This window comes from Python bivittatus, unplaced genomic scaffold, assembly GCF_059951505.1.
Source record: "Python bivittatus isolate LINGU-HERP-01145 unplaced genomic scaffold, Pbiv_v1 ctg000240_np1212, whole genome shotgun sequence".
Lineage (NCBI taxonomy): Eukaryota > Metazoa > Chordata > Lepidosauria > Squamata > Pythonidae > Python > Python bivittatus.
In genome coordinates this window covers 621,572-631,618 of record NW_028277051.1, presented here as the reverse complement: position 1 = coordinate 631,618, position 10,047 = coordinate 621,572, and the positions used below count along the sequence as shown (strand labels likewise).

General features: G+C 63.9%; 1 protein-coding gene across 1 annotated transcript; it reads right to left on the bottom strand.

Annotated features, from left to right (window-relative positions):
- Window positions 1-276: 276 nt before the first annotated feature.
- SARM1 (sterile alpha and TIR motif containing 1) lies at window positions 277-9,543 on the bottom strand. The gene is made up of 9 exons (XM_088138665.1): window positions 8,914-9,543; window positions 4,900-5,518; window positions 4,132-4,344; window positions 3,624-3,715; window positions 2,486-2,721; window positions 1,801-1,903; window positions 1,176-1,365; window positions 918-1,039; window positions 277-540 (listed from the first exon to the last, which is right to left on the bottom strand). The coding sequence occupies exons 1-9, from the start codon at window positions 9,345-9,347 to the stop codon at window positions 411-413; spliced, it is 2,139 nt and encodes a 712-aa protein (XP_087994791.1). The 5' UTR covers window positions 9,348-9,543; the 3' UTR covers window positions 277-410.
- Window positions 9,544-10,047: the final 504 nt, after the last annotated feature.

The following is a 10,047-nucleotide window of genomic DNA, read 5'->3' as shown; positions in this document are numbered from 1 at the left end:
CGGGGAGGAGGGCTGGGCTGCAGCGGGTGGACCCAGGAACCTGCTGGCAAGGCCCTCCTTTGCTGCCGTTCGAGTTGATCCCTGGAGGAGGCCCCCCCCATTCACAAGGCCCCTGCTCGCTGCAGCCCTTTGGGTGGCCCAGATCCTCCATCCCTGCCCCTAAGCCCTGTGGCCTGCCCTGTAGGGAAATCCAGGCGTTAACGGCTGAATCCCCGAGAGAAGCAGAATTGCCTTCTGCCCCGGAAGGATCACTTGGAAGCCCAGCAGCAGCCGAAGGAGAGCGAGGGGACGGGGGGGGGGCCTTGGCATCTGCTGGAGGGCACAGGAGGGAGAGGTAGCGGTGCCAAGGCAGATCCCAAGGCCGCCCGGTGGGGAGGGGCAGGAGGAGGCAGGCCACCCCCCTTCCGGTCCTAGCTCTGCCCCAGCGGAGGTCCGCATTCCAGGCTGTTGTCTGAACCGGCGGAGGAGTCCTGGGAGGAGCGCCCCTGCAGGAAGCGGATGAGCTTCTCGATGGTGGCCTCCTGGTACTCGTGGGACCACCTGGGGGGGGACAGGAAACAAGCGCAGGCGGGGTGAGGCCCGGGGCAGGAACCCAGCCCGGCCGTTGAGGCCTCAGCCTCCAAGCCGCTCAACCAGGTGCAAACCTGGCAACGCGGTTGCACGACCTGCCGAGGCTTACGCTTCTCTTCGTGGCTGAGAGTTTGGGGGTGTGTGGAGTGGGGACTTTCATTCCTGTAAGCTGCCCGGAGTCACCATGAGTGAGCTGGGCGGCCATATGAATTGTTTAGATAGATAAATACGTGATCCCAGCTCTGGGGGCTCTTCAAAGCATTGGGCAGACCCGGAGGATGGCCATTCAGTGCCCAGTTCTGCAGCGTGGGGCGTGGAAGGCCTTGCCCCCCCAGTCCCCCACTCACTTGATCCCGTTGAATTTCAGGATGGCTCTCATGTCCTCGGGAAGCACCTCCGGGTCAGGCCATTCAAAGTGGTCGGTCACCGGGATGACATTTTTCCTGCAGCTCAGGGCAGTGGCTATTTCCTGCAAGAGCAGCGTTCTTGAGCCAGTTCCTGGACGCCCCCCTTCCCCGGGCAGCAGCCGGGACCCCCGCTCCCCCTGTGGGGGCCACTGTGCCAGCCCTCTCCTGCCCCCCCGGCTGCTTCCCGCTCCCCCTCACCTTGTGGACCCAGTCTTTGCACGCCACGTCCCCCATGCAGCGATCCAGGGCCTGGAAGGAGAGGACCAGCACAAAATTCCGGGCACTCATCACGCTCTGGGTCAGCTTGTCCTCGAACTTCCCGGCCTCCAGTTTCTCCACATCGAGGAAGACGCTGAATCCGTGGAGCTGGAGGTGGACCTTGAGGAGGCTGCCGGAGGGAACAGCGGGGGGCATTTTAGGGGCAGCCTTTGCTCTGCTCTTCCCGTGGCAGTTCCAATCCCACGTTCTGGACCCTCGATGGACATGCCCGTGCTTGCTTTTAGCTATGGTTGTGGTAAAGACGGCTGACTTAAAGCACGCAGAGGGCTGTGGGGATTGCCTTTTCCCTTCACAGGCTGGCGGGGGGGCGGGGACTGCCTTTGTGCTTATTCTCATAAGGGACACATGCTTCCGGAAGAAAAAGCGACCGAGGGCCGCCTGAGTGCCCGGCATCTGGTGCAACCGCGCCCTAGCAAGGGAGGCTCCTCTTGGGAGCGCCTCGCCCTGCCCTCCGGAGACACTTGCGGGTGGGGGGGGCTGACCTCCTCTCTCAGGAGGCACTGCACGCAGGCGTAGGGTGCCACCCCAGGCAGCCCCCACGCACCTGGCCAGCTGGGATCCTGTGCGCCGCCGGTAGCTGATGAAAACGTCCGTCCCCTCCGAGGTGGGTTTCCCGCTGCTGCACGGCAAGGGAGAGTGGAGCATCTCTGGGAGGAGCAAGGAGAGCGGCACAAAGAGCTGGATTGGGCTCCTTTGGGGCCCCTCCCCGCCCAGAAAGGCTGCCGGTGAGTCAGCCAGACAGCCAGCGGCTGCGTGCACACGAGTGCCGAGCAGGATTAGGTGCGTTCGGCTGAAATTTGTGTTCGACAGATCACGGGCACCCCAGGAACCGAGTCAAGCATATTCTGCGAATTACTCCGCTGGGAGGTGGGAGGTCCGAACTGGGCTCCTCCTCTGGGCAACAGGCCGGACTCGCTCCCAGGCACCTTCCAACTCCAGGATCAGGGAAGAGGCATAGGGGCTTCTGCCCCTCGGAGGCAAAGGAAGAGGCCTGCTCAGCAGCCAGCCGGGCCCAGAAGTTGGGGGAGCAACGTGCCCTGCTCTGCTGCTGCTGGCTGCCCCCCCAACACCCTTTGGAGTGGTGCACGTCTTGGGAGGGGCCGAGCCAGCCCCCCTGAATTTGGGCCCACCGGGTGAGCCTTGGGTGCAATTCCCAAGTCATGGGTAATTGCAGCTGCAGTCCAGAAGCCGAGCTTGGGTGCTTCCAACGGCAGCCTCCCCCCGCTTACCCCGCGCAGCAGAGAGGATGCGGACGCGGTGGAAGCCCACGCCGATCCGGCAGTCCTCCTCCAGCTGCTGCTCCGTGACGCGGTGGAGGAAGTTCCGGTCGATGCCGCGGGTCACCAGGTTATAGGTGTACTGGCGGAATTTGGGGTCGATGCTGCCCAGCCAGTCCGAAAGGTTGCTGCGGTCACAGGTCGAGTAGTTGGCGTAGGTCTTGAGTTCTGTCAGCTCCCGAAAGAATCTGGGGGAGCAGCGGGAGGGTCAGAGGAGAGCAGGCCGGTGGGGAGGGGCCATCCGCCCAGTTCTGCTCCTGCAGGACCAGGATGATCCAAGGGGCGGGCGGGCAGGCAGGCGCGTCCAGTCAGCCTCATCGAGGCTACGTGGGAGCAGGAGAAGGGTGCCGGCCCTATGAGGCAGACCAGATCGGGAAACCGGCTTCACCGAGAGAGGCTACAGGGAGAGAACCCTGCGAGTCTTCCTGTGACTTCCTTCCCTCCCTCTTCTCCCCCAGGGAGTCGGGGAGAGCCAGTCCGAGTCTTTCTCTAACGCTTCCCGCCTCCCTGGGCCAAAGCCCTGCTTCTGCTCCCCCCTTGTGGCCTGAATGGCTTTGGGTGGCTCCTCCAAGGTCATCGCCATTCTTCCTGTGGCGCCCACCGGTATGGACGGGCAGCAGGCGGGAGCAGCCGCCCTGGAGCCAACCCTGCCTGGATGGGTGGGGAGGGCTGGGGGAGCCTCCCAGCAGCCGAGGCGAGAGAAGCCCAACCAGGAACGCTACGGCTGAGGCCTGGCCAGCTCCCCTCCGGCCACTCGGGGACAGGGCAGCTGGGAAACCGCCACCTCCCTCGCTGGTCCCCTTAATGCGCCCGATGCAAGGTGGAGGCTGCGCTTCTCATCAGACACGTGCAGCTCCTGCGCGGCCTGCAGCTCCTGTGGCCCAGAGGGTTGCCAAGAGCTGCACTTTCCCCTTTATTTCAGCTAAGCCGAGCTTCTGGGCAAGAGGTGCCCTCCAAAAGGAAGCGGGACCAGGACGAGAAATAGGTGCCGTTGATTTAAACGCCTGGATATTTATCCAAATCCAAGGTACTGGAGGGGGGCAGGTGCTCCGCCCCCCCACCTCCAGCAGCCCCCAGCCTGCCTTCTCACCGCTTGCGGGTGATGCTGGAGCTCACGCCCAGGTCTGCCAGCAAATCCTCCTCCGTCAGCCTTAACAGCAGGTCTCCGTCCACCTGGTGCTCCTGCAGAGGCAAGACGTCCAAAGTCGTTTTATTCTGTGGACTGCGCTGCCCGGCGCTTCTATTCACCGGCGTACTTCTTTATTTAATCAATAAGTCTCTACGGCCACCCGTGTAACTAGTCCAGGTGGCAAAGAAACCAAAGGACAATTATTACAATCAGTTACGAAGGCAAAAAAACAAGACGAGACCCCTGTAAAGTCTCAATACTTGCGTATCCCGCACCGCCAGCCCAGAGCTCCATGAGCAGCCGGGCCCCGTCACCTCCTCCAGATGATGACAGCCGGAGCAGGAAGCCCACCGCGGGGTGGTTGGCCAACGGCCCTCGCGCCCAGCCCCCGCCCGCCTGTCCTCGGAGTTTGCCCCACCGCTTGGGTGTGGCTTCCCGCCCGCTGCCCTGCTGCCCCCCGGACCCCTACCAGGAAGCGAGGGCAGTACTTCGCAAAGCCGATCTGCTGCAGCCACTTCTGCACCTCGAGGGGCTTCCAGTTGGGCACGGTCGGCAGGAGCCGCCGGGGCACATCCTCCCCCATGGTGCAAAGCGCTCTCTTGGCGAGTGTGGAGGTGGTGCCGTTGGCCGAGTAGCAGACGATCCGCTTGAGGCTCTGGATGGCCCCGATCTCCGCAAAAATCTGGGCGACACAATGCAGCACCCGGTCACCCCTTGCAGGAAAGCACGTGGCAGTGGCCCAAGTGGCGCCCACCCCGGTGGGTTGGGTTCTGTCCTGGAGGGCCAGCCGTGCCATCGCAAGCAAGCGGGAACTATGGCAGCTGCAGCTGTGGCACAACGGACGGGCGCCACATTGGGGAAGACAAGAAATTGGCTGCAGTCGGACTGCTCTGGGACAGACCCTGCTAAGGTGAGAGTCCTGAGGCTGGGCTAAGCCAGACGCGTCCCTTTGCCTCCCGTCTCCGAGCCAGAAACTCAGGGGCACCTCCCAGGGTTTTGGAGCTGGGGACGGGGGAGGAAGAGGGCCGAGGTCAATCCACTCTCTCGGCACAGCAGGGGCTCCTCTGCCCCAGACTGAGAGGCCGGGTTGTCTCTTGCGGCATCGGGCCTTTCAACCTGTGTCCTGGCCCTGCACAGCCTAAGGGGGCAGTGCCACCCTGGCCGGCAGGAAGGCTTCTCCTGCCCCCAGCCCCGGATGGGAGGCGCTAACCCTGCCACCCCCGCCCGCCCTGCACACCTTTGTCTTCTTCTGCCTCGCTTTTATGGCGGCCTCCACACAGAGGTAGAAGGCCGCGATGCACTGCGCCTCCAGGCGGGAGCTGTCCAGAAGAGGCACCAGGCACTGCAGGTCATCCGCTGTCCGTCCCTGGCTGTTGTCGCTGCTGCCCAGCAAGGTGTGGGCAAAGCGGCCCGGGTCGAGGGTGGCAATGAAGGGCTCCACCAGGGCCAGCGTGCCCGAGCTGTCCACCTCCTTCTCGATCTCCTTATTGGTGGCCAGCACCGCGATGGCCAGGCAGGCCTGAAACTGGACAAGGTCATCCTCCTTGGAGAAGGCCAGCGGGAAGAGCCACTCGGCAGCCTTCTTCTCCACCATCAGCCGCTGGTTGGCCTGCCCGCCGTATATGGCGCAGTTGGCCAGGGCCGTGGCACAATGGCGTAGCACCACCGGGTCATTCCAGCGGCACCAGTAGAGGATGGCGTCCAGGCCCCCGTTGGAGATCAATTGGAAGCAGGTCTCCTCCGAGTGCTTGAACATGTGCTCCAAGATGCCCGAGGTGCTCCGAGCCAGAGGTGGGCTCTCCCGCTCCTTGGCCAGGTTCAGGATCACCCCCAGTCCGATCCGAGCCACGCGGCTCCTGCCAGGCGAGCAGAGGGCAGGTTAGCAGCGGCACCAAAGCTGAGACCCCAGGGAAGCCGCTGAAGGCCCGGGTAGACCGACCGCATCCAGCTGGGGCTCACGCAGCCCGGAGAGCTCCGCCTGGAGGCCTCACGTCCGCCCCTTCCCAGGCCTTTGGCTCCGTTTCCAAACACTCATTTTGAGACAATGCTTGCAATGGTCAACTGACCGCCCCCCCGCCATGCTAACCCATCTGCCCTGGGCTTGTTCTCTAGGGCAGCCTGCGTCTTCCTCTCCATCGCAGCCCACAGGGGGTTCAAGGGGTTCTCTCTTCCAAGCTAAGCTATGCCCAGAACTGGCCACAGTGCTCTGGGTGGAGCTGCCTGGCACCTAACGAGCCCCGTCCCGTGCCACGCACCCGATGCTTGTTTCTTAAGCAGAGAACCTGTCTCCAACCTATCGCGATGACTTCGAATCTATTTCTATCTTCTCCGCTGTCCCACCTGATCTTGTCTTACTTGCAAGCTTCATCCACACTGCCTCCAACCCTTTCATCTACCCCTGTGTTTCTCAACCCGGGCAAATTTCAGATGTGTGGACTTCAACTCCCAGAATTCCCCAGCCAGCACTTGCGGCCGGGGGCCTCTCCAACTTGATGAAGATGCACAGATGTCCAATTTTCAAGCCAGCTACATGTCCACCTGGGGCCACTCTAATCCACGGTTATTAGCTAGCTTGCTAATCACCACATCGGGCGATTCTGTCAAATGCTTTCTCGAAGTCGAGAGAAACTGCTTATTTATATTTTAGGGGTATTCATTTGCCACCACCTCTGTGGGCTTTATGCAGCATTCCCACAACCTATTAAGGAAGGTATCTGACCAAGCAATAAGGCACGGCTTGTTTGGATTCGCACTGCCTTCTTGTAATTGCCAGACGTCTTCCAAGGGGCTTCTGGATCACACTCATCACGATCTGCTCCGAAATCCTCCTCAGGATCACGGTCTGCAGCCTTTAGGGAAGGCACGGACTGCCAGTCCCCTGTCTCTCCTCCGCTGACGGTTGCCTCCTCGGGTGTCGTGCCAGCCAGCCAGCCAGCCACCAGGCCTGCCCCCCCATCCAACTTCCTGAGGTCTCCCCTCACCTGAGCTCAACTTCTGGGGACTCGGCTCCAAGGGGAGGCGGCCGACACAGCCCTCCTCCCGTTTCTACTTCTAGATACTACAGAGGCTCTGAGTAGGTTTCATTCCCAGACATCAGCATAGTCAGGCAGTCCCCGAGCATCACAATAAAACCAGATTTTATTTTGGGGAAAAAAAACTATCAGAAAAAAAAAAGCAGCACATCTCACCCAGAAATTTGCCTGCGGCCCCTCCCCACATTTATGGCTGCCGTTGCAGGACCTCCTCCCCTACAAAAGCTTCCGCTCTTTGCTCCCAGCAGAAATCAGAAGGCGGGGGACTGTCCCTAAGCACTCAGCGCCCTTTCTGGGAGGACGGATGGCACAGGGCCACCCACTTAGCAGCCTGCTGGCTGGCACGGCCCTTCTCCCTTATGCCTGAGTAGGGAGGGGGCCCGAGGCAGCCAAAATCTCAAGGGGAGACTGCAGATCGGGTCACTTTCCTTCCAGGCTCCCCGGGAGAGACTCGCGGAGGCATTTGCTCTGAGGATCAGCCTTCTCCAGTGGGGGGGGGGGGGTGAGCAGCCGCAACCGCAGCCAGGGGACCCCTGGAGCCAAAGGTGTGCCTGCTCTTGTCCCAGAGTACTGGCTCCCCGCTCAGCCTTCTCAGAGGGGCGCTGGTCATTTCCTGGCCAGGCTAACGGGCCTAACCCATTTCCCCAATTAAGTCCACCCAGAGAGGGCCCTCAGAGTGGTCTCTGAGACAAAAGCACCAGCTCAGGGGCAAGCAAAGCCCCCGGCTGCCCCCGAAGGAGCAGTCCGCCCTGCTGGAAACTGCCCTGCAGCCAGAGGGCGCGTGCTCGGCTGGCTCCCGTGGCACCCACGGGAAAAAGCTCCCGTCCGTCCGGCTCCCCTCACGCTAATGCCCCCTCCGCATGAGAGAATAAAGCATCAAAAAGGGGTGCAGTGAGGAAGAGGGGTGGCCCCAGTTTGTGTGGTACCTTCCTTCCCTGTACTTTGCAACACCTCAGTTCTCCAGGCAATCGATTAAAAGCAGGTCAGCAGCACAAAAATCCACCCAGGCAACCGTTTGGCACAGTACACAAGCTGAAAGACCAGCAAGCAGCAACCTGGACGCAGCACAGCCACCCAAGGACCAGGACGATCCACGCCACCTGCCAGCCTGGCCGCCCCCAGGCAGGACACGCAGCTGAGCAGAAGGACCCGGCAGGCCTCTGGGGGGCGGGGAGCAGGAGGGACTGATGGGCTTTCCCACAAGCACGTGTGCAACCACTATCGATATTTGCACAAAATCGGTCCCCAAATACGTTTCCCCTCTCTGGCTCAGCCAGCTGCCCAGATGCCAGGACCATGACAGGCAGAATCCGCAGCCCACGTGACCAATGAAATCGGAGTAATGGAGAAAATTGCTCTGCATCTTCCACTTAGTGCTGCCTAAAAGTTACCTTGAGCCAACCCAGGCCCAGCCTCCTCTTCCCACTGACTGGTCCCCCCCCCCCCCGCCCCCGAGAGGGCTGGGAGGATGCAGGGAAATCCAGTAGGCACCCTGCTGTCTCTCTGGATGAGTCACTGCTCTGCCTCCCTTCTTAGGCGAGGCAATCTCAGGCCAGGGTGGGCTCCGGCTCCCTGGACACAGAGATGCAGAAGCATCACTTGCTGGCAGAAAAGGCCAGGCTGGCCGCCAAGACTTGTGCAGAGAGAGCCAGCGGCTTTTTGTACCCTACAGAGATCAGGTTGGTGGGGAAAAGAGCGACTTCATCATGTCTCCCCTTTTAAGGCAGAGAAGAAAAGCCCAGTTACTCTGCGTGGTCTGGGAAATACGCAGAAGGCAGTCGCTTGCAGAGAGGCCCTCTTTTCAGGCATGCCCCGCAGAACGAACAACACCCCCCCCCACCCAGCTGCAATCCAGCCGAAAGCCCCACGGCCTCCTTTCAGGCCACCAGCCTTCTTCCAAGGGGGCTGGAGGGGCTTCAGCGACCAGCAGCCGATTCTGGCTGTGGGCCCCCATCCCGTCAGCGGCCCCGGGTGAACTGGAGGCTCGGTGCGCCCGGAACTGGCCGGATCTCCGCCAGAGGAGCCTCGGCGTCCCGCGCGGCCGCGGCTCCGCTCCTGGAAGGGGCCGGGCGCTGTTCAGCCGCCCCCCGCAAGGCCCTGCGGCGCGAGCGGAGCGGAGCGGAGCGGAGCGGGCTTCTCCAGGCGCAGCTCCCCGCTGGGGCGCGCCGAGGGCGCCCAGGGCCCCGCCCGCAGGGCCCGAGGACGCGCCGCGCGCTCACCTGTTCTCGGCCACCAGGACCTGCTCCAGCAGCTGCGCCGCCCGGCTCCGGGTCCCCGGCTCGGCACCCTGCACCAGGGCCAGCAGCAGGTCCAGCCCGCCCTCCAGGCGCAGGGCGTCGCACAGCCCCTTGGCCACCTCGCGACCGACGGCCGGCATCTGCCAGGCCTCCTCCACCAGCGCCAGGATCTCGGCCAGCCTGGCCTGCAGGTCGTCGGGGCCGGCCGCTTGCTTGGCGGCCGAGACGGCCTGGTGCAGGTCGGGCAGGGCCCGCTCCAGGGCGGCCTGGATGTCCGAGCCCAGCCCGGGCGCGACCTCGGGGCCGCCGACGCCCAGCCGCTCCACCCACCACCCCGCGCCGCCCGCCGGGCCCTCCGGGTTGGGCATGGCCAGGCGGCACAGCTCGTAGGCCGACACGAGCAGGCTGAGCACCATGGGGCGCGGCGGGGCTCCTACAGCCGGGTCCGGCCGGGCGTGGCGGGGCGGGGACGCAGGGAGCGCAGCCGGGCCCCGGCCGCCGGGCTCTGCCTGCCTGCGCCTCGGGACGCCGAGGATGCCCGCCGGTCCAGCGCTGCCCGCCGAGCCATCCCGCCGCCGCCGCCGCCGCGCGTCCCTCCCATGACGTCACCCACGGCCCGCCCCGGCGCGTGCCCGCAAGCGAGAGCGCGCTGCAGTCCCGCCCCAGCCCTGCACGGGCGATGGGCGCGCAGCCCTCCGGCTCGGATGGAGCGCGCGCAGACGCGCCCGTCGGGCCGCCGGCACCAGCATCTGGCGCGGAAGGGAGCCAGCGGGGCCCTCCGCCGTTCGCCATCAAGCCCCTTCTAATGCGCCCGCCAGGTCGGGCAGCGGCGCCTCTCCCCTCGTGGGTGAATTCCACAGGCCAGCGGGGCGCGACGCCCCCCGCCCCTCCCGCGCGCCCTCTGACCCTTCCCCATCGGGGAAAGCGCGGCAGCCGCCGGAGCGCTTCGCAGACGGGAGCGCCAGCGCGGCGGGTCTGGCGGCAGCCTGAGTTCGCCTTTCAGTTTCACTCCTTCGTCGATGCGCTTGCTCGTAGGTTTTCTGCGGCTGAAGGGCGGCAAAGCTGATGGAAGCCGCCGCGGCGCCTGCCTCCCCATCGGAAGGGGAGCTCTCCCTC